The 25146-nt window shown below is 36.7% G+C and overlaps 1 protein-coding gene across 2 annotated transcripts in view; it reads right to left on the bottom strand.

Moving 5' to 3' along the window:
• The window catches only part of PPP3CA (protein phosphatase 3 catalytic subunit alpha), a 326312-nt gene that overhangs the window by 4608 nt on the left and 296558 nt on the right, over nt 1-25146 (bottom strand). The window contains exons 10-13 of one of the 2 annotated variants that reach the window (XM_040237759.1): nt 25013-25087; nt 5950-6034; nt 4159-4256; nt 1074-1103 (exon numbers count right to left, since the gene is read on the bottom strand). In XM_040237759.1, the coding sequence (XP_040093693.1) occupies nt 1074-1103; nt 4159-4256; nt 5950-6034; nt 25013-25087 (288 nt within the window). The remainder of the gene's footprint in view (nt 1-1073; nt 1104-4158; nt 4257-5949; nt 6035-25012; nt 25088-25146) is intronic. The other variant, XM_040237760.1, reaches the window with a different exon arrangement.

Below are 25146 nucleotides of genomic sequence, written 5' to 3'. Positions count from 1 at the left end.
CACATACAAATGAGAGAGTCTAAAGTGGTACATTTTACGTCATATCAAAGGAACATATCACACAATTTTGGGAACAATGAAACATTATCTTGCAAGAACAAAATACAACTGAAGAATTTTGTTTTAAAGGGGAACTTCAAATTATTCTTTTTAAAATTTTCAGGGGATATGGTATGTATCATATTAAAAACTATTGGATAAGCAGTTCTCTCATAACTTGACATTAAAGAGCACAAAAGAAACTGCGAGAAGTCCACTCTGTCGTCACTGAGCAGGGCTGGGACACAGTCAGTGATGTACGTATCTCGATTTTCCTGAGGCTCGCAGCACAGTGCATGGTGCAAAGCAGACACTCAGTGGACAGTAACCAGCTGAGTGACGACAATATTCACTATGCTTGTTACCAGTCACTTCCACAGCCACTAGATACTTTTGAACTCTTTAAAATATCTTGGTGGTGCTAGCTGTCCTACAAATACCAGTAGGTTAAAATTTCATAAGACTAGCAGAACTGTTTATCTTGAATACAGCGTGTCTCTTGTTGGGATATATTTTAGAGACAAAAATTAACGTTAAACTACAACAAAGCACTATTCAAGAGAACTTTTGTTTTTTGCTAGAAATTTCTGAAGACTAGATTTCATAAAGCTATTTTTATCCTCTCCTTTTCAGTACTGACTGAAAGTGATTTGAGGGAGGGACATGGTTCAGCTCAAAGAATATTGTTTTATCCATTGTTTGTCAAAACGGCTGCCATAACCCCCACCCCACATGTTCAAGATCTGTTATCCTTTTGTTTTCTGTGATTATACTAGGATCATTATATACAAAGTCAAACATAGCTTTAAGGGAAAAAAACAAACAAACAAACCAGAAAAGGACATTTTCCCCTTTAAAGCAAGAACATTTTGGTTAATACTGAGCCACAACTGTTAGCCCAACACCCACACACTCTTTACAAGCTACAGCAAAAAAAAAAAAAAAAGGAAAAAAGAAAGAAAGAAAGAAATGAATACACCCAGCAGAGCCCTTATCTGTTGCAAGTACAACAGAAAGGGGACTGGCCAATTTACCTTCATCAGCCTCAATAGCCTCAACAGTAGCTGAAGAGAAGAAAGGGGGTGCAAAATGAATGAGAAAAATGAGCAGAGGATTTTTAACTCTAAGAACAAATCAGTGACGATCAAGGGAGCTAAGGTGATTAGTGTTCCTGTAAGTGCTGGATTCTGGCACAGACAACAAAACAGAAATGCTAAAAAGAAAGAAAGAAAGGAAAACACAAAAACGATAAGTTTTTTTTAATGAGCTGGATACACATATCTGAGTGAACCGCTTTGGATTTTGCTCACTAAATAAATGACCACATGATTAACCCTTTAGGAAAACACTCAGGAAAGGTTTCTTTGACTTAGATTGAATCTACAAGGGACTAGGTCAGTCGAAAATGTGCATCTGACTCGCGTGAAGTATGAAAAAGTCCACTGCCATGACTGGTGATTTACAGGTTTAAAATGTCCCCCCACATAGCAAAACTGGAAGCACTGCCATAATGTCAGTGGAGTAATTCACACTATTTAATATTAAATAGCACAATTTCCTAGTGGAATGGAAAAGCAGGGGGCATGCAAACTAAGAGCTGCCTCTGAGCTGATGAGGCATGTCACTCTAAAGACACACACTGAGCATGTCCCAAGTGTGAGGGAGAAAGGAAAGAGGAGGAGGGAGCGGATGGGGAGTCTGGATGTCTTCTGCCAGGCAACCCAGTTTACAATTAGTTTTCCTCACTGGAATATTATTTTTAAAACCAAAACTCTTGAAATGTTACTATCAAGTGGTAACATGCCAGTAGCAGCAATAATTCTATTAGCATTTTAAAGAAAAGTTAGTCTAAATACTGAAACCTCAACATATTTCAGAGGTAAAACTTTAAAAGCCCATTGCTTTATCAGCAATCTTTATAATAAGCTTAGGGTCTATATTCTTGCTATACAGGTGCATCAGTTTTTCTGTGTTATCAAGGTTAGGGGATTTTTCCCTAATTAAGTGCTAAAATGCAAAACTTCTCTGTAATTACAAAATGTTTAATATTAAAATCCTACCCCTTGACTTTAATTTGCATGTTTCTTCTAATTTAAGGTTTTAAGACTAGAGCAACTGCCAAATGTACACTATAATTTACTTACAGTGCATTCTAAATTCCTTATGATAAAAATGTATGATGGTTACCACTATGGAGAAAAACCAAACAGTAACACTTTTAGTAGTTTCCCCCTCTTAGACAAATTTAAGTGAATCAGACAATGAATTTTCAAACTGTATTAGTGTACATTGTTTAAAATATACACTGACTTTTCAAATTCTCAGGACTAACAAGGTTGTAAAACCTTATGTCTGCTGTGGGTATGTGCTTGTGTTTGTGTAAATTCAACACCAAATGGCAAACAAATGGATCTAAAATAAAACAACAGAACAACTAAAAATTCCAGGTTAAAACACAGGTGAAAATCTGAAAACAAAACAGAATTATAAGAACTCAAGTCACTTAAATTTAAAAGTAAAGCAAAAAAATCTGGAGTTGCACCAGCACCAACACATATTAGACATGTGTACTGTCCATTATTAAGTGTATCCTTATAAAGCAACTGTGATCCATAGTTTCTGATAATACACTTGGTGTACTGTAAAACTGTGCTTCTCAGAAACTATGCAGATTTTAGTTAATTAGGTAGTTGTGCATTTCGTGCATATAAATGATTATGCATATGATAAATAAATATGCCAGTGTTCTTACAGCATGTTTACTTTGGTGGGAAAATTTTTCATTTTTTCCTTCAAAGTTGCTAAAATAATTTTTTTAGCTATAAATTAAATAGGGGATTTATTTATTTATTTACTGTGATATTTTCCTACTCTCATTTAGAAATTTTTTTCTTTTGGTGGAAACTCAAATATATTGATGTTGGAATAAATTCACATGAAAATAAAGAAAATTTTAGTGATGCTGCTAGAAGGTGACCGTTTAGCAGTACCGTATCCATGAAGCTGGGCATCACTCTCTATGTAAAAGAGCTGTATCTAAATAACATAACCATAGGAATACCAGGATCTTCCAGACTGAGGGACAGGAATAGAAAAGAAAACACACACACACACAAAAAAAAGATTCAGGGAAAGATACAGGAAAATAAGCAAGAGGCTGAGACTGTTTTAAAACCTTAGAGCGTATTTTTGTTTTCATTTTTTTCTGTTAGGGTCTAATCGAAAAGCAAAATTTCCATATAGTATGCTGAAATGGTACTTTAATTAATGAGAATATTGATAAAAATAGATAACAAAAGTAACAAAAGTAAAAGAGCATATTGACTGGGCTGTCTAATACAGTAGCCACTAACCACATATGGCTATTTAAATCAAAGTAATGACAGCTAGGTAAAACACAGTTTCTCAGTCGTACAAGTTATATTTCAAACACTCAATAGCCATACGTTGTTGGCGGCTCCTGCACAGATAGAGGTATTTCCACCATCACAAAAAGTTCTACTGGATAGCACTTATCCAAAAAACTATAGATTTTAATACAAAAGCTATCTTCAAATGTTTTCATCCTTTTTAAAAAATGAAATATGATTCTAATCACTCTCAAGTTTTGATGAGTAAGTCAGAGGAAAGACACCTTTGACTTCAACTTCTATTCAAAACGAGATCATCTTTCTATACTCTTCTTCCATTCTCTACTAAATCCTACACTTTACATACGTATTTTTACGTGTGCATGTGTTTATTTCATCACTCCAGTAGATAACCAGCACATTTAATAAACATGTAATTAACAAGTTGTTTCTAGCAACTGCTTGGTTCCAAGTGGTCAAACCTATAGGGCATGTAGGTGAGCTAAATGAGCTGTCTTACAGAGAGGCCTGAAATCGTGATTAGTGTGCAAATGAGGGCATGGGGGTGGGGTAAGGACCACATTCCAGCGAATGAAGGAGCTACCATGTGGGGCATGACTGGTCCAACTGGAGGGGGGCGGTTTCAGCCCTTCTTTCAGCTGAGAAGAACTGAAGACCAAGACTGAGCTTAAATGGAGGAGTAGGTCAGGGCTCTAATGACAGAGCAGATTGAGGTGCCCGCACAGGTTGCACCAATGGGCCTGCTTACCGCTTTGCAGGGTTTGTTTCCCTCCAGAAAGCACGCCGCTGGGGAGCATGCCTGTGGGCGTCAGGCCTTTCAGCGTCAGCACACTCTCACTCTCTTCTCTGCAAAGGCACAATGAGGGCAGAGGGGACATTACCTTTTATTTTCTTTCAAGAAAAAGATCAGACTTACAGGGAAAAATGTATATAAGAACTCACACTGACCTCTTCCTTGGCTCCCTTGTTTCCCCCCCCCCCTTTTTTTACTTAGAACACACTGTATTTTCACACATTCATACAGAAGTTATGTTATGTAAATGACATGACTGCTAAGATAAAGTTGGAAATTATAAAACTGTCAGGGGTTCACATGCTTCTGAATCCTGAAGATATGGAAAACAATTCTGATTTTGTAATCAGGTGTCACAAAACAGTGTTGCTGGGTATCTTCCACGACACCATAAATATGTTTTTAAAAAAAATGAGTCAGGGAAAGAGCTGTTTTAAGTTTTACTGCTAAGGCTCAACAAAATAAGTAGGGCTGATTTGACTTGGGAGAGAAAACCAGACAGCAAAAGGGAGATTTAAAAAATCTGACCTATGGATTATCCTTAGTTTCTATACTTTAATTTTTTTTCTTCAAGATATATAATTGTTGCTTTAAGTTTTATTACCTTGTTTTATTTAATTTTTTTCTTCATGATACATAATTGCTGCTTTAAGTTTTATTACATTTGTTTAGAAGGAATGAATGAGTCCTGCAAGTTCAGTCAGGAATATAAAGCATTAGAGCAAAGGCGGCCTCATTCATCAGGCCATAGGGAGCAACTATGCTCTATTTTCAGCTTTAACATGACTTTTCAAGATTTGGCTGCTACTGCACAGTTATTACTGACTTTGATCTGGTGTCTTTGGGAAAGGATGATGGTGCTTTTCATCCTGCTCACGGCTCCCTGCTTTAGGTATCAAATCACTAAATTACTCTTTAGTGATTCTACCAGGAGTGAGATAGAAATAGCAAGAAGGAGAAATCAAAAGAGCCACTATAGCTACTCCATGAAAGAGAGTTGGAAAAAATCTGGCAAAAATTAGAATATGATATTATACAATGTGGAGATGGACTTTTCCCCAAGACGGTCCTATTTACCCTTGTTAATAATGTAATTGTGAACTGACTTTATACTCCTCACATATAATCAAACTGTAGATTAAAGTAATCTCTTGAAGAGAAATATACTTTGCATTATCCAAGAATACATAATGGAATTTAAGTAAAGAGTAGTTAATCCTTTTTAAGAAAATATTTGTTTTCTTAAGTCCATGCATAATAATATGATGCATGATCCATGTAAAAAATAACTAACATATGGGAAATGAAACTCTAAATAATCTTTTCATTCTCAATGATTTACTAGAATAATATAGATTCTCATACACAAGCTTTATGGTTCATGTTCATTTCCTAGAAATCTAGTGAAATGCACCTGATAGATTCATCTTTTCCTACAGGGAGTAAATGAAAAACAGGATAATAATAGCTGTTCTATTTCATAATATGTTGAATCTATTGTGAAATAAATGTTTTAAAGTGCTGCAGCACACAGAGGGCATAATATGTGAAGCAGTCCACTTAGAGGCTTTCTCTACAGAAATAACTTAGTAGATTTCAATTTGACTAAAATAGTAAGGAACTAACAATTCCATTTAAAATATAATTATTTCTAGTAACATATTTAAATGACCAGACTGAAGTATTAAGACACTATTCAGCGACATATAATCAAAGGCAAAACAGAGCAGAGGACCATGATCTCACCTGAGAACCGAGAACACTCTGGCCATCTTGCCGATGGCTCGGATCTTATTTCTTATCACCTCCTTCCTGGCTGCAGCCGTTGCTCCTGCATTTTAAAAACACAGTTGAGGAGTCAGATGACTTTTTATTGAACTCTAACTAGTTGACTAATTTACATATATAACAAACTGCTAAGTTGCTTCAGTCGTGTCCGACTCTGTGTGACCCCATAGATGGCAGCCCACCAAGCTCTTCCGTCCCTGGGTTTCTCCAGGCAAGAACACTGGAGTGGGTTGCCGTTTCCTTCTCCAACGCATGCATGCATGCTAAGTCGCTTCAGTCGTGTCTGACTCTATGCGACCCTATGGACAGCAGCCCACCAGGCTCCTCTGTCCACAGGATTTTCCAGGCAAGAATACTGGAGTGGGTTGCCATTTCCTTCTCCAATACTGCTGTAAGCCAAGTCAGGTTTGTTTTTTGTTCCCCTTGGGCTTTCCTGATGGCTCAGTCAGTAAAGAATTCACCTGCAATGCAGGAGACCCAGGTTGACCCCTGGGTTGGGAAAATGCCCTGGAGAAGGAAACGCCAACCCACTCCAGTATTCTTGCCTGGGCAATCCCATGGACAAAGGAGCCTGGCAGGCTACAGTCCATGGGGTTGCAAGAGTCAGATATGACTCAGCGATTAAACCAAGGATTTATCTGTGAATCAAGTTTAAAAGCTTATGCTTCCAGGTATAAATGCTTGCCTGTGATACTTTGAAAGAAAGGGAAAGGGAAGTCACTCAGTCGGGTCTGAGTCTTTGCGACCCCGTGGACTGCAGCCTACGAGGCTCCTCCGTCCATGGGATTTTCTAGGCAAGAGTATTGGAGTGGGGTGCCATTGCCTTCTCCGCACAATGACTCTAGTAATCGGTAAAACATGAACACTGTGGCTAGAGGGCCATGAATTAAAACGATTCGGACCATTTCCTAGTTCTCATGATCCCATCCTCCAGTTCTCTCACAGCCCGTGCCCATCCTCCCTGTGGCGTGAACACGACCCCTAACTGCTCATGCTCCGTGAGGTAGTCTCCATTATGTGTATCTGGGCTTTAGAGGTTGGACCGCACCCGACTTCAGGCCCCTAGTGCATTTGTTTGTGCAACTGTCAGGTGGGCAGCTCTTTAGGCTCACTTTCCCCCTCAGATGGATTCCTATCCCAGTATCACATCCATTTCTTTTTTCCAATTTTAGTATAGGCGCTTCCTAAGCAAGCACTCTCAAATATAGTTGCTGTGGGGAATTAAATTCACTGCTGAGAGATTTGATATCTCACTTTAATTTTACCCTATTGTACTTTAGTTTTACCCCCCAAGCAGAAATGGCAGCAAAGAACTTTCTAGAAGGCGGCAAAGGCAATGGAAAGCTGAATAGGACTGTTGAAATAGTTTGAATTCACTGCTGGAACCAATCACAGAGTCAAAAGCCTTTAGGATACTTTAGAGGTTCTCAAAAATGCCAAAGAGCAACTTTTGAGATTTCCAGTGAGGCAGGTTCCTGTCCTCTTCTGTTTGTACTAAGATAATGTGCAATGGCATGAAGAGGAAGTGAGCCACCAGGATCTTCTACTCATTTCTGGTCTCCATGCTTTAGGAAACTTCTTTTGCAAATGTTGTCCTTTGAAATGATCAAACTAGGGAGTCTCTTAACCCCTTATGTTCCCTAGGGGTATTTATAGTATTTATAATATTTATAGTATCAATGGCCGTAAAACATTTGTTTTAGCACTTGATACTCTTTCATCTACTGGTTACTGCACAAATTCTAGAAGAAAAAGCAGAAAACTACTGAACTGGATTTAGTGAGAGAGGGTGGCACATATTTTGTATTTTAGCACTTATGTAGAAAAGTTACACATAAGTCTAAGTTTTCCCACTGACTGCATTTTCCAAATTTAAAAAAGTCAATCTACATAGGTTATTGTTATTATAAACATTTTTGCTTTTAAAATATTTTTATTTATATAGTTTTAGAATAATGCTATATGATCTTTAGTGACTCTATTTTATTTCTTTTTAAATTTTCAAGGTAATGTTTGAAGAAGTGCAAAACAGAAAAAAAAAGTTCTCTTTTTAAGATTTTTATATGTCAAAGTAAAAGGGATGGCATGCGTGCTCAATCACTCAGTCATGTCCGACTGTTTGGGACTCTATAGACTGCAGCCTATCAGGCTCCTCTGTCCATGGAATTTCCCAGGCAAGAATACTGGAGTAGGTTGCCATTTCCTCCTCCAGGGAATCTTCCCAACCTAGGGATCAAATTCGAATCTCCTGTGTCTTCTGCAATGCAGGCAGGCTCTTTACTGCTGAGCCACTGGGGAAGCCAAAAGGGATAAAATATCCTTTTTAAACATATGGGACTTTGTAGAAAGTGTTAATACAAGCAGATTTTCTTTCTAATTCTACTGCCACTAATAGGAATATAACAAAATATTCTTAGCAGACCATATCAGATAATATCAGGAATGTTTGTAATTCAACACTTTAAGTCACACAGTTTGTTCAGAGACTGGTCTACAGGTGATAATTGGTATACATTTTGGTCTCTTAATTCATGGTAAGTACAAGCTTTATGACCTTTTTTTGGAAGGAAATATTTTTGTTGTTTCTTATGACTTCCAAGAATTGGATTTGAAACCTTTTTCATTGTTTGATAAGGGCCGAACAATTAATCACTGACCTAACACTTTTATAAGAAAGAAAACTCATAGCAACACCTACATAATTTGGAAATGGCTAGAAAAAGGCCTCTGATTTTCTATTCACCCCCAAGGAAGTAAAAATATAATGGGTCACTTTTTCCTTCTGGGTAGGTTAATTTGTCAGAGGTGATGCTAATGCATACCCTTCTGAGGATATTCCTTAGAAGCTGTGTACCTGGGAGCTGGTTTCCTCTTTTCTGTGACTTAAAAGCCTTCACCCAGTCTCTATTTTTGTCTATTTCTTTTTCTCTAGTGTCAATGACACCATAGAAGGTATCCCCCAACACATCTAACCAGTTTGCATCTATTTTTCCCCATCACTTCCCCACTCTCAATCTGGGTGCGGCCACGTGTCTTGCTTTGGGTAAAGCAACATTAGCAAAAGTGATGCTAGCAGGATCTTGAAATGCACAGAGGCTTGTTCTGTCTCTTGCTCCTTGGTATTTTTGCAAGAGAGTTGAAAACTTATGTCCACACAAACTCCTGTACACAGATGTCTATACTAATTTTGTTCATAACTGCCAAAGTGGAAGCAAGCAAGATATCCTTCAGTAGGTGAATCTACTGTGGTCCATCCAGATAAAGGGATTTTTACTTGGTTTAAAAAATACTGATCTCTCAAACTAGAACTTATGGCTTTCTCTCATATGGATTTAAACTTATTTCACTCATTTGCAGGCAGAATAGCTTGCAATACTAGGCTACAATCCTGTTTTTCTGATAACCAAGTGGAAACATGGATTCTCATTTATAATTGGTTCTGTTAATTAAGTCTGTTAATTGGTTAGAATTTTGGAGGAGAAAATGGAGTGTGCCTAAAACTTTATTGGCCCTCCCTAAAACTTTATTCTGAGTTTCTAATAATATTTAGTTATTATCTATGATGTGCAATTGTGATTCTTTATATAAAACCTGTCCTAAAGGCCATTTAAAGTTTCTGTGCTTGAATTTTAGATGATTTATGATCTACTAAAGGACATTTAAGCCCATGAAAGGACATTTGTTAAGGGGGAAAAAATGTGGGGTAGCAATTAGTTGCCTTATAGTGGTTTTCCTACATATTATTTTTAGTTGTTCAGTTAAATCCTGCATCAGTCTGACTAATTGGTGTGTTACTACCACTCTATGCTTAATATTCCCCCATCTGACTGACCCAGTCTGTTAGAAGTCATGATGTGCTAAGTAAGGGGAAAGAGTCTGACCCTCTCCAAAAACAGTATGGCCAGATCATAAAATCAATCCAACAGACACAAGGAATGGAACATGTGGGAGGACTCCAAAACTGGGGACTATATTTAGAAGCACAACAAGAAAAGCAGCAAAGAGTAGTCTAGAAGTGTAATTGGATATATTTAAGAGGAATGAGAGGGGGAAAAAAGTCAAGTAAGTGAAAAATATCTAAGAAGGCTAATCTCTTAGAAAATTTTCATTAAGGCACTTGTAAAAACCATCACCAGAGCAACGAAAGCAAAGAAACTAACAGGAAAGGAAGGGAAACAAATTACGCAGAGCCGTCCTTTTCAGTTCAGTATGAGCCAGGGGACTCAGAAAAATGCTCAAATAACTGTGGAAGTTTAAATGTAAAAGGACATTCTGACAGGCAGAGCCAGTTTAGGATTCCTCATTTTTCAGACCTAGGGACTTACTGGAGAGTACTATAAAGGGTACAGAGCAGGTATCTTACTTTATGTATTCATGGCCGTGCTCCCAACAACTAGTAATTCACAGCATATGGTAATGGTAAATAATTCATCTTAATGAAAGATGCTATCTCTCTTTAGATTTCTCAGTAACCCTGGTAAGTAAGAAGTTTTAGTACATCTTTGATAAAATTCAAATGTATTTACTCAAAAAGTCAGTGAACTTAAGCAAAGAACAGTAAGAAGAGACCTTAAAAGTGAATATCTCAGAGCTTTACCCTGGGCAATTACCTTCACTATTTTCCACATAATCAAAATCAACACGAATACCCACACATTTGCAACCCATGAAAATGTAAAATATTCAAATAAAATATCTGAATTAATATGTAATCAAACTTAGAGGAGCTGAACAATAGCAGGATAGAACTAAGTTCACATATAAAGGTTCTTGCATATTTAGTATTGTTATTCATTAAAACTCATTTAAATACTTAGGCTCAATTGCAAACCCTTAACAGTCCATAATTCTATAGAATGGTCAAGGAAAAATGCATATTTTTCAGACTTTTACTAGCTGTGACATGCAAATACAATGTCACATTTAACATTCTTAGAACTTAACTCTATTTAGGTTGTGGAAATGTATCACAGTAGCTCAGCTTAAAATTCAGAATATTGAATAATCAGGGCACAAAAAATACTTTTATGTTAAACATATGGCATGCCGGATCTTAGTTCCCCAGCCAGGGATTGAACCTGTGCTCCCAGCATTGGGAGCGCGGAGTCTCAACCAATGGATCACTGTCTGTTGCACTGCAGGCAGATTCTTTATCAATCTGAGCCAGCACGGAAGCCCAAGAAGCCCATACATTAAACAATTTTTAATAGGCAACTACTGTAAACAAATTTTCAGAGAAGAATATAATCACTTATTTTAACTCGAAAGTCCAAAACTGAGAGGCAATCTCTCATAAGGTTAAAAACAATTAGCAATTTTAAGTAAAATTACATTTTGTGTTTCCATTCAAATAATTATCACTTCTTTTTTTGGCCTCTCTCCTGCTTTACCTTTTAAGTTCTAATCTTCTTTTATGCCTGGGGTATTATACTACTATTTTCAAAAGCTAGGCATTTTGGCACACTCCATTTTCCTCAAAGGTTAATGTACAGACCAAGGGAATCTTTAAAGATTTTTACCGCTTTTACCATGTGTCCTTCCTGACCTTAACTCAGTGCCCTGCTGACTCCCGTGAAGTTTGGAAGGTACCTATGCCAAATGGCCTGCTGAGTGAATGCTGACAGGCTCTGAGGGGAACTGGAAAATTGCAGCAGCATCACAGCGACGAGTGGTCAAGTGCCAGGGCAAAGACAGGTTCTAACACAGGGGCTACCGGCCACACATTACAGACCCTAGCTCCCTATGGCTCACTGTTCCCATCCATCCATTGAGTGACTACTGTAATTCCTCAGTTTTAACTGAATCAGCAGTGTCTGGAAGGTACTCTATAGAATACAATTTAGTACCCAAATCATTTATTCATTAAATGTTCTTGTGAATCCTTTTTTATTCTATTGCCTGCCGTGAGCTAACAGCTAGCAACAGAAATAGGAGGGAAGCATGGTTTCTGCTTTAGGAGATCACTTGATCACCAAGAGCACACAGTGACCAGGGTGAGAGAGGAGGAGGCCGTGGAGTAGGGAGCGCTGCTCTCAGCTGGAGAGAGTGCACTGAGCGCATCTCTTCTTAAACTCCCTGTGCAGTAACGAACTTCCTGTCGGTAGCTTGAAACCAGCGGCAGGGAAGAGAATTTATACCAACAAAATCTGCAGGTCCTACAAACGCGGGCCATTTTCTTTCTGCAGTGATGGGTTGTTAAACATTTACCACTGGAAGTAGGTGTTAATTGTCTGGAGAAAAATGTTCACCCAAATGGTGACAGCTGAAGGATCCTGAAGGATAAGTAGAGTTAAAGAGGAGGGAAAAGTCTCCATAGAAGGAAGAGAATTTTCAAACACGTGGAAGCTGCAAGAATCCATGTCATATTCAGATGGCAGATGAGATGTGCCAGACGGCACACATCGAGTTTGGGTACACTGGGGTGTGGGTAGGGTGGGAAGAGAAGCAAGGCATGCCTGGGGCTAAACTGTAAAGGCTTTAGCATAGCGCTAGGAACAAAGAAAACATTTAGATATAAGCCCAGGTGGCTCAGAAGGTAAAGAATCTGCTGCAATGCAGGAGACCTGGGTTCAGTCCCTTGGTCAGGAAGATCCCTTGGAGAAGGGCATGGCAACCCACTCCAGTATTCTTGCCTGAAGAATTCCATGGACTGAGGAGCCTGGTGTTCAAGGTGTTGGACATGACTAAGGAACAAACACTTTCATTTCACTTTTAATACTCATCATAGAGGTATAGAGAACATACTTTGCACTTACCCACCCTTTTTCCAAAGAAAGAAAAAGACAGACTGATGGCTGGGTAGAGAGACAGAGATGTGACAAAGCAAATATACTCAAATGTTAATTGTAAAAAGTAAGTGATGGGGGCAGGACTATACAATTCTTTCAACATTGCTTTATGTCTGAAACATTTCATAATAAAATGTGAAAAAAAAAAAAAGAAAAAACAGACACACCATTTTATCTGGAAGAAGCTTGCTTTTGAGAGAAAAGGGAGATAGTAGTTTTAAGAACAGGAGTCTCTCTATCCCTCCCTTTCTTTGTGTTATAAGAAGGATGCATGAGCTCAACAAAGGAGGTCAGGAAGAAAAGTTCTCAGTGCAGTGACCTCCAACCCCACTCTTCTCCAACCAGCTGCAAGGGGAATTTGGACTGCTAAGATTTTGTTGTATAAGCCCAATTCAACAGAATCTAATTGCTTCTGATACCTTTTTGAAACTGTAAGAAGTGAAAATGATGGGCTACATAAAAGTTTTACACTTAAATATCTTATAAAATAGGAATATTTTCATATTATTAGAAGGTTAAAAAGCTGTTTTCAAAAAATTGAGTGCTTAATATTTAATGGAGAAAGTACTGGGACAATTCTACTTCATTTTTACACTGGCTTCAAATTTTTTATTATTTAGGCTTCTTTCTTTAAAGGACTTTTAACAAGTGTATCCATAGCATGTCTTTAAATGAAACACATTATATTAACAGGAGTGTGTATATATATATATTAACATCTCACACTTTTTCTTTTTCAGAAGAAAGATATAGTTTAAGAACTATATTCTTGCTGATAGGCTTCAAATATCTTAAATCTTTTAATTCAAAATCAGAAAATAATATAGAAAACTCACTTTTTCAAATTTGTTAAAGGATAATAAAGTCCCTCTCTGTAAGAAACCTATACCACTGGAAAGTAAAATTTTACTATGATTCATTACTTTTAAGCAGAGTTTAGACACGTCTCCAGGTTTTATTTTTCTACACATAGGGCAAGTACTGAATTTGAATAAAGGTTATTGATGGAACAAAGCCTAAGGTGTTGAGATAATAAGATCTTTTGTTGTGTACACTTAAGACAAAAGTGCCAAAATCAGCACTTTAGAAATAGGATACCATGCAAAGACAGAGCATGTCTTCAGAAGCCTCTAAAAACTTTGCATAATTGGTCTTTATAGCCCTTGACAAATGATGATGAAATCATAAGTATACAGACCATCTTTTATGGGAGAACATGTTTTCTGAATTGGCCCCCATAAGGCTTGGAGCCAAACCATGTGCCTAAAACTTATTTTCTTGTCTTTTCTTCCTCTGACCTAGTTTAACAATAACAAGTCTTGAGCTTCTATATTCAACAAAGTGATGTTGTACAGAAATTGCTTAAACATTTACTCAGTTTTGCCCTTGGCTGTGGTGAGCTTGACAAGCGCTTCACTACATTTTTCCATACTACTAGGCACTTGAGTGGAGAAGGCGATGGCACCCCACTCCAGTACTCTTGCGTGGAAAGTCCTATGGACGTAGGAGCCTGGTGGGCTGCAGACCATGGGGTCGCTAAGAGTCGGACACGACTCAGTGACTTCACTTTCACTTTTCACTTTCATGCAGTGGAGAAGGAAATGGCAACCCACTCCAGTGTTTTTGCCTGGAGAATCTCAGGGACAGGGGAGCCTGGTGGGCTGCCATCTATGGGGTCGCACGGAGTCGAACACAACTGAAGCGACTTAGCAGCAGCAGCAGGAGTCCTGGGAATTAGGGACAGTATCATAAGCTCTGAGAAACTGTGTCCACTCTGATGCACTGGCTATAATGATGCAGTCTTTACCTTTTATTACTTATGCATCTACAAAAGACTATCCCCCAAATAATATTATTCTCACTTCCAAGTTTAAATAATTAAGTGGAATATATAATGTTGTAAACAATGCCATTTTAAAATGAACTGTCAATACTACTTTTTTTAAAAAAATCAGTGGTATATAAATAACATAGCAATTTCATCCTATCATCATCCTTTCAAAGAAAAAAATTCTTATGTTGGTCCTTTTTTCTTTGAAATTGCATTTCCATGTCAATTTTCCTGATTTTACTTTAGTATATTATATACACTATTTTATCACATTATACTGTTCTTCCAAAAAATATGTTTAAAACTTTAAATTTATTTTTAAAAATTTCCTGAGACGAGGCCTTACATCTTACAACTTCTTTTGTAATCAAAATCACGATTATTAGTAGTACATAACTGAACCGAGTAGCACAAGTATATGATAAATGTTCATGAATATTTCAAAAAAACACAGAAATATACTTTGATTGAACCTATCCCTCAATGATAAGGATGAAAGGGCAGTTACACTGCCTTGATTAAGGAGACTCCGTAGGCACCGAGTTTTTCCATTGTCTCTTTGTTTTAGTACTCTGGGCAGTGTTCATGGTGACTATCTAGGGAGGCCCATGCCTTTCTGTTAAAATAAGAGAAAAGCAACTGAGAATGAATGAGGAGGTGGGAAAGGAAAGACTGCAGTGAGCTTGCATCTGATGCAAGCTCAGATGAGGTCCCAGGCTGATGGTCTTTAGGCATGAAGACACATGTAGGCTGAGGATGTAAAAATGGATTCCCTTACTCCTTTTGAAATCCCTTTGGGGAACCCCAGTAGTCCAAATACTCTGGCATGAAGACAACTGCTCTGTCAAGAATGATATCACCTAATTTCTACAGGCGATAGCTGCTGGAAGATCTCCTTGTCCAGCCATAACTGGAGAATCCTGCATTGTTGATCCATTTAGGGTCAGTGCTGGTTAAACCTAGTTCAGTGAGATTGGAGGTGCTGCCCCTCACATAACAGCTGTGTGTATGCTTATGTAGGTTATTCTATTGGAGAAAAACACCTTCACGATATAAAAATTTAAAAATCTCTGTAAAAATTGACCTTTTTGGGGACTACAACCTAAAATATTTGGAATACCTTTCTAATTTTGATTCTAACAATACTATATCACATATCTATAGGTGATAAAATGGGACATAATGACTACTCGTTCCAAACCACTCCAAACCACATAGTCTCAATTTCTTCCATATGCTTTTTAGCTCAACTAAAATCTCAGCATGTAATAGGCCCTACAATGGTGTGATATTTGGCATAGGGCTAGTCTGTCTTACATATCATTTTGAAAGCACCAGAGGATCCTTGAAAATATATATATATTTTAAATATAAAGACTCTCCTGTGTAGTGGATTTTTAAAAAGGCTAGCACAGCCTAGACTATTTATTCTAATTTCTTTTATCATAAAACATAACTGGATTCTTTGGATAGGAAGTCTTAAAAATGTACAGACTACTCCTAAATGTCAAATAACTGTCATTATTTGGTTATCTTAAATACATAGTTAAAAGCTACTTTTATTTCCAAGTGTTAATTTGATTCCATGGACTTTTGTTCTCTGAGACACTGTGTTCCATCTGTTCAATGATTCCTTGGTATAGCTGCAGAAATTGGCTATAAGCATAATTATAACTTGGGTAAAAATTAGACTTTACAGTAGATTAGGAAGCTTGGTTGATTTTTTGAGATCCTCTCACATATTCAGCCTATGCCTTACAGAGGACATTTCAGTTTATCTATATTTGCCAAGGTGGAAACTAGTAGCATTTGAGATGCCATTTTGGATTGAATTATCATAACAGACATGCATCAATTTTATGAACTGACAATGGAAATAAAAGCAAAATAAGATGAAATAACAAGTGTCAAGCTAATAATGGAGATGTATTGTCTATAGAAGAAACACTCATAATGCCTGGATATTTAACCTATCAAGGATTGTTCTGAATATAGATGAGGATATAATAGTTGAACAATATATTGATTAAGGACCTAATTGGGCACACATACCAAATGCTGGAAGAATGCATTTTCCAGTGCCAGGTACCATGCTACCTGCTGAAGCACTCAGCACAGATCTGTGCTACACGGTACTCAAAAATGTCTTTTCTTTATATTAAGAAGCAAATGCTTGTGCAGAGGTGGACAGTCCAGTTCTTCTAACAGTTACATTTCTCACTGTAAATTAAAAGGCTGATTGTGTGATCTTCATTAATATCGAATTGCCTAGTTGGGGGCCTCAGTTGTGTTTTGTGCCAACCAGGCTAAAGGCTGGACCACAGATGTTGCTAGTTCACTAGGAAAGAATAGAAGCCAGGATGCTAATCGCTTTGTTTTGAGTCAAAAAAAAGAAAAAGAAAAAGAAAAACCATTCCACAAAGATGAGCGACCAAATAAAACCAAGATTTCTGTTTCTTTAAAATTCTGAGAAAAACTGGATGAAATGTCATAGTGTCTCATAAGCTAGGAGTAAAAATGAAGGGAAAAAATTGATTTTTAGGAGAGCAAAAATAAGACTACCCTGATAGAAAAATATTTTTAAACTTTAGATTTTCTGAGCATTTCTTAAACCTTTTCATACAGCCTTTAAACATGCCACTTGAGATCAATTATAAAGAGACTGTTTTACAAACCTTGGACTTATAACAACTCTGCCATTGTTCAATCAATTAGTAATTATTCTAAGTACAATCTTCAGATTAAGAGGTTGGACCCACAAAATACTTTAGTACAGAGAAAATGGTACTTCCCTGGTGGCTCAGAGGTTAAAGCATCTGCCTGCAATGTAGGAGACCCAGGTTCAATCCTTGGGTCAGGAAGATCCCCTGGAGAAGGAAATGGCAACCCACTCCAGTATTTTTGCCTACAGAATCCCATGGACAGAGGAGCCTGGCAAGCTATGGTCTATGGGGCTGCAAAGAGCTGGACATGATTGAGCAACTAACACACTTACTTATTAATAGGGAGAGAGCTGTATATAACATTTAGTTCATTCTGCAAAGTCTGCACTTTTCTGTAATGTGAAAATTATGCCACCTAATAAACTCATTTGTGCAAAATCATGTAGTACTAAGAAGAGAAGAAAGTACCTTTAATATCTGTGTTATTATATCTTTTAAGTTGGCAACTTAAAAAGATTTTCATTACTGTAATCACATATAAGTCAGACTTGATGATACTGGCTACAATATGATGGCTACCCAGGTGTCTTGTTTGGTAGTCCAGGCCCCCAAATATTAATAGCCCTATATACGGATGGGAATTTATACCCTAGAATCTAGTAAATACCTGTGTACATTTTTAGACATGTTTCAGTTTTAATAATATATTGGATATAAAATTTGTTTCCTTTTTATAGCATAGTCATGATGAAAAAAGGCAATTACCTGTACTATGAAGGGAACAAAGTACAAAGGATACATTTATGTGACCAAACTGATTTAGCTCTAAATCACACACTGAAATATTAATTTTAAAAAAGTAACAATAAACTGGAAAGTAATTAACAACAGTATGACAAGCAACCACAAAGACTTTTACAAAATATTGACTAGTCTTTCTTTTTATAGATGTCTTCCTTTCCTTTCTCCAATTATATAATGCAAATTCAGCTATTTTAAAAAAAGATATGAGAACTTAAAACTGATAAGCTGATATACATCTTTGACATGTAAGTTTTTGGAAAAATTACATGGATTTCTCACATGGTCATATTTCTTAAAACAGTAAAATACACAAAGTGTTTTTCTTCTCTTTGTCAGAAGTAGAAGAGAACAAGAAAGATGTCCTTATGTTTCCTCCAACTATCAAATATTTTATTCCAATTTACACTCCTTCCTCCAACCATCTAAATCATCTGTGAAAGCAACCTATTTAAAATTGGTTTCTTATTGTACTATACTCTCAGCTCAATGATGGCAGAGACCATGTTTTTATTTACCACTGAATATACAGAAAATGGTATTCTATGAATATTTTATATAGAAATTTAAAAGTAATATTGAAAATAAAATAGAAATATACCATGATATAAAAATCGAGGTGCTTTGAGTTTTATTTTAGTATTGGCATTTTAGAAAATAATTTCAATTTTCATTTTTAGCTATTATAAACATTAAACAAATTTTGCTATTTGCCTCTTTTCAATAATCTTTTATCTGACCAAATGATACCCTAATGTTTCATTTTCTGGTTTTCTGGTAAGATTTATATCTCATAGTAATTTTTATGCATTTGGTGCAAATATTTTTAAACAGCTGCTGCTTGAACTGCTCCACAGTCCTGGTTCTCACCGTCTTTCCCTCATCACTCTTTTCTCTATTTCATTTGTTTATCTTTCTTCAGCTTCATAAAGAAGGGATAATTTTCCTGACCAGTGCTCAACTTTCTGATATTTCCTCCCACATCAGTAACTTTGGAAGCACATTTGACTCTTAGTAGGTTCAACTGTGACTTTTAACACAAAGCCTCAGTCACCTGCTCCAATTTCATTCCCAATTTCCAGGGCTTCATTTCCAAATCTTGTTTGGATGTTTCCAGAGCCATGTCACTTTTACTCAAACTCATGTCCACCACTAAATCAGGGGTTCCCAATTTTCAGGATCTAGTGCCTGATACCCTGAGGTGGAGCTGATATAATAACAATGGAAATAAAGTGCATAATAAACGTAATGTGCTTGAACCATCCTTAAACCAGCCTCTTCCCACCACCCCCACACCCCGCCGACACACATCCCTGGCCCGTGGAAAAACTGTCCTCCATGAAACAGGTTTCTGGTGCCAAAAAGGTTGGGGATTGCTATACTAAACTCATCTTTCTCCTGAAATGGATGAAGTTTTTCTATAACTGTTCTCATCCTCCTAGGTACCAAGGTTTGAACCATCCAAACCTGCTTTAGTTTTCTTTGCCCACTGAGTCCATAGTTTTAAGTCCTTGGCTGCTCTTTGGAAGAGCTCCCTCTTCCTTTTATTGTTAAGACTATCATTGGTCCAATCTAGTCACCTCAACCTTGAAATACTTTATTCAGTTTCTAAATTATAACCCAACTCATCCTTTGTTCTTTCTCCAAGCATTTTTCCAAGCTTGAAAAAAGTATTTGCTTTTTCTCAAACACAGCTTTGAAGATGATGGCAGGTTATGCTAAGAGTTGATAGAACGAGAATCATTCTCTGTGCCCTCAGAGTTCTTTGTTTGGTAGTATGTCTAAACATTTCTTTGAATTTTTTCCTATTAAATGTAATACTTTTGCTCCCAAACTGCCAATTATTATAGGACATAACTTTTTTTTCCCTTCAGATTGGGAACCTGAAATGTGAGATGCTGAAATGCGCTGCTCCGAAATGACAGTGATTACAGCCATAGGAAGAGGAGCTCTAAGCTAACGGTTCTCAGTATATGTGCGGCCGGATGCACAAAGCAGAAGGGAGTTTTTCAGGTGACATTCATCTCAAACACTCATCACGGCAAACAAATACAGCTTCGGTAGAAAATGATTTACCCGAGTCCTTCAAGACGTATTCCTCAAGGACCGGTAAGATGTCACATAAGTCGTACTAATTTCCAACTTTGCACTTTAAAAAGTTCTGCATAATTTTTTAAAGTTAGACAGAAAGCAGTGGGGAGACACTCTGGAACCTGTGATATTAGATTTGAAGAATTATCTAATAATCCAAAGCAGATGATGGAAGATAATTTTCTTGTATACAATTTAGATTGGTTTCATAGAGGCATGCAAAAAACTGCTCTGATTCCATATTCGGTGACTTGCCTGTGGTTAACATTAGGATAAGGCAAAAATGTGGATACAGGACAAGAGTTCCGCCATGTGGTTTGCTCCTTTAGATGAAAGCAGAGACATAAATTCTAATTTAATCCTAAATCTTTCCAGGGCAGCTTGAAACTATACTTGGCTTGAAATGTATTAGTTTTTATTATTTTTTCTTTTGTATTCTATAGGATTTCAGTTTTACCTCCACAGTTCTTTCCTCTTAGCCAGACTTATCACATATCACAGTCTCAAACATAACTTGCTTACATATATGTATATATACATATATATAAGATAGTGATCTCAGAGTCTAAGATTTTAGACAAAAAAGAAAGTTTCAAATAAATATTTCTAACTCATGAAACTGTCATTAGGCTTTTAATGCTATTCCATACCTCCTTACTATAATACTGAACAGTAAAGAAAGCATTGTGATGGAGATTGCTTGATTTCTGTCAGCTTCTCTGCCTCTCACTCCACACACTTTGGGATCACTTACTAATCCATGCTCCGAAATTAGTCTTCTTCATTAATGAGAATTAACTACTAAATGAGATACATCTACTTGGATTTCGTTCTTCTCTGACATATACTGGGGAATAACAAACCCAAATTAAAACCAGACTATCCTTTTCTCATCCAAAATCAGAAGTGGAAACAGGAATCAAAGACCCCAATACATATAAACCAGATCCTCAAAAGACGTTCAGTTGGCATTGAACTGCCTCAAAACTTTACAAGATAACAGAAGTTTTGTATTTTATTTTCAACAGAAAAGAACCACAGACCAATTTAAAACAGTGATCTTTTTCTAGACAGGCTATCAAATTCCTTTATTTGTAAAGCAGAAGCTGAGGAGCAGAAATTCATGACATGATTTCTACCCAGCAGAAGCCTAGGCAAGCCAGGAGACTTTTTGTCTATTCAGATGCAATAAAATTTTTCTCATTATCAAACACATAACTTCTTGGAGTGAATTAAGGTTAAAGGAGTAAAACAAAACTATTTTATTTGCTCTGACTTTCATGGCCAAATGGCTGTGCAAAAAAATCTATATCTTTATTTTATGGTTATTTAACAGAACAAACTAAAGTATATCATGTTTCGCTAATAGTGTTGTTTTGCAAAAAAAAAAAAACAACAAAAAAACCAAAACCTCATCATGTTGTTAAAAAAACAAAAATCAAGCAGTATAACTATAGCTTGTGGAAAGTCCAAGAGTCTGAGAAACAGGCAGACACTGGCATGAATCCAGGCTCCATTAGTTCACTAGCTCTTTGACCTTAGATTTTAACCTCATAGCCCTGAGCTCTGTATGTAAAACTGGGATAATCATAGCACCTGTACCAAAAAGTTGTCTTGAGGATTAGGGACAATATAAATCACCTAGGAACTTTCCATAAAATAAATCATAGTTAATTGTAAGTTTTTGCTGGTCAAAAGGGTAAGAGTTAATCCAGATAAACCAATTGGAAGGATGTCTAACATCTAAGCGTTAGCTGTAGCCACCTTCATTGTCAAGCGGCAAAGGAGAGCTGACAACCCAGAGGAAAAGAAGCAAAACGAATCCCACGCCTAGCACTCCTCAAGGGCACAAGGAGAATTCCCATCTGTGACAGACTGTAAACACGAACAAGTCCCCTTGATAAGGTGCTCTGAGAGGCATGGTCTGTAAAGGCACCATTGTTATTGTTTAGTCACTAGGTCACGTCTGACTCTGCAACTCTATGGGCTGTAGCCCACCAGGCCCCTCTGTCCGTGGGGTTTCCCAAGCAAGAATACTGAAGTGGGTTGCCATTTTCTTCTCCAGGGGATCTTCCCGACCCAGAAATCAAACCTGCTCTCTTGCACTGCAACAGGCAAATTCATTACCACTGAGCCACCAGGGGAAGGCACCATTACTATCCTGGATTTTATAGCTGATGTTGGATATTAAGCAAAATATTGAGAAAGGTTTGATAAAGACTCATCAAGAGATGCTTTCTCTTTAGAATAAGCAGCAAGTTAAGGAAGAGCTTTAATTAAGTCCTTTGATGTCTTCTGATTCCTGCTTTCACCTCTAGATCCAACAACAAGTGCAGAAGCCTGAGAGAACATCGGGCCAGCCCCCAGAGACAGACACTGCAGGCTGCCTAAAGGAGGAACAGGGTGGGAGAATGGAACCTTGATCCTCAGGTTGAAAATAACATCATACAAAAATAGAGAAAAAAAAACAACCTACAAGATATGTTCTCAATAAACTATCGTCCCCAAAAGAGTTAAATAGTTCTGGGAAGATTCTCAAGTTGTTCTCTGAGTAGCTCTGAGGAAATCCATAATTTCTGTGTCGTGGTAAATAAAGCACTAAAGAACATTTCTGATGATTTATTCTGAAATGTATACTACCCTAAGTTAAACACATTTTTAATGAAAACTTTACTTCTGTTTTCCTTTTTCTTCCTTAGACAGCAAATTTATGAGATATGAGCATTTAGAAGTTGGAGCTGTTTCTCTGCAGAAATGACCTAAGATTCAAACACAGTAGTTTAACAGTTCACTGGTCTGCTTAGAAAGACAAGAATTCTTCCAAGTGCCCTGAAAGGACATGCACTTCTATCATTGGCATGAACAGGTTTAAAAGCAACTGCTGATGAGCACAGCACATTGATTAGAACTAATTATTGTAAAGCAGAGTAAGTTCCAAACTGCATCCTTTCATGTAAGTGACTGAGCAAGTGGCTAAAGGAACTCACTAAAGTGAAGTAAACACTGAGGCAGTCTTGGTGATAATCAGCTGTGCAGGAAAACACCAGCACTGTTGAAATGTGCAGGTACTTTTGGCTTTAGGATCTGGCAGCACATAGTAGGTGCTCAATATATATTTACTGAATGAGTGAATTAACATATAATTACAGTCATATGCAGGGCTACCTATTTCATTCCATGTGCTACATATTTATAATTATTGGTCAATAAACCACGCTAAAACAGAGATTTGTTAACAGAGGAACACCTCTGTATGAATGCTACTTAAATCTTTTTTGAGGAGTTACAGAAACGTAGTGAAAGGTATCTATTACAAAATGCTTGTTGACTTTTAAGATTTAAATTCCATCAGGTTAGTATTCTTTCTTGAGGGAAAAAGAATATCTTTCTAACCTTCCATTAGGAAGATTTAATATCTCTTAGATGGTATTATAACTATCTAACTATATATAGATAGTTATATATGGTATTATAACCATCTAACTATACCTGGAAAAGTTAATAATGGCAAACTGTGGCTTTAACATATGAAACAGCTAGAATCTGGATAAAGCACAGAACATCAACTGGTTTTCTGAATATTTTAAAATGTATCAATGTTTACTTAAGAAAGTTCTTACAAACTCTTTTTTTTAGCTCATTCTAACTGAGTAAAAGTTTAAAAAAAATTCTTGTCTTCCCTATATTGTACATTCCCTTGCAATGTGATATATGACTAAAGAATAGTAACATAGAGACAAGTAATGAAGACAAGAGAAGTTACAGGAAGTAGAAAAACCTTGAGATGGTAGAAATAATTATACCCTTTAAATTTACCTAAGTATACAGACTGTATGTATGGGAGTGAATGGACACTTTCATTTTATTTTTGCCTCAAGAGTTAGGTATTCTGCAAAGAGTTAGGTATTCTAAGAGTTACGTATTCTAATACAAATTAGATGTGATTTGTATTAAGCTCAAATAAATATTAAATCATGCTGTTCAGATAGTAACTTTCAGAAAAGGCTACATTCTTGCTTCATTTTACACATGTACAGTTCCAAAAGGTAAAAAATTGTATCAATTTAAACTTGTCACAATATCTCGTTTCCACTGCTACCATCCCCTTCTATTTGATAATGTCTTATTTTATTGATATTTTATGTTTACACATCAGTCTCTCTAATCAGACTGAAACTTCTTCTTAAGTCTTTAATGCATTTTGGAATCCTGAGTGCCCTGTGCAGAGTAGTCACATGTTAAACATTTATGGAAGTGAACTTTGCTCTTGCACTTTCCTCTTCCAACTACATTTTTGTATATTACCATCCCTTTTAGGGCCCTTTTGTAAGAGCCAGAGTAATTTTTCTCTCTATCCATGTCAGGAATCTTTGTCTTTTATAGAAAAGTATACTCTCTGAAGGTAACTAAATACCAAATTGTATTTAAAAAAAACAATAATAAAAAACCCTAATAACTTATTTAATTATTATAGATATGAACAGATATTAAGTTGACATAAATATCAATATATCAATCTTTTATCATAGACATCAAAATTTGAATAACTGTCAGGAATAATTTCACTTAAAGAGCCAAAAAAGTGACTTAGAATGTGAGATACTGAGAGATGGTTATTAAAGTACTTTACTGCTTTAACTATGTTTTTAAGGTGATGGGAAAATTCTCTCATGGATTTTGTTTCTTATATTTCTTCAAGGCAACTATAAAATATCATAACATTGTTCATTCTCAACAGTTTATTATTTACACATAATCTAAATCTTAGAAATTTATTCTTAGGGTTACCTATAAGATGCCAATAACTACCTGGTAAACTGAATTAGGTCAAAGGTCAAGGCTCTTACCATCAAATCCATCTTCTTCTGACCCCAGTTCATCGTCTGAGCAGATGTTGAGGACATTTACCAGCATCTCAGTCACTGAGGAGACAAAGGGAAGAAAGAAAAAATAGTCTAAAAAATTTACTGTAATATTAATT

This window comes from Oryx dammah, unplaced genomic scaffold (assembly GCF_014754425.2).
Source record: "Oryx dammah isolate SB20612 unplaced genomic scaffold, SCBI_Odam_1.1 HiC_scaffold_3, whole genome shotgun sequence".
In the NCBI taxonomy this organism is placed as follows: Eukaryota; Metazoa; Chordata; class Mammalia; order Artiodactyla; family Bovidae; genus Oryx; species Oryx dammah.
Note: the sequence above shows the minus strand (reverse complement) of the source record. Positions and strands in the feature narration are given on the sequence as shown.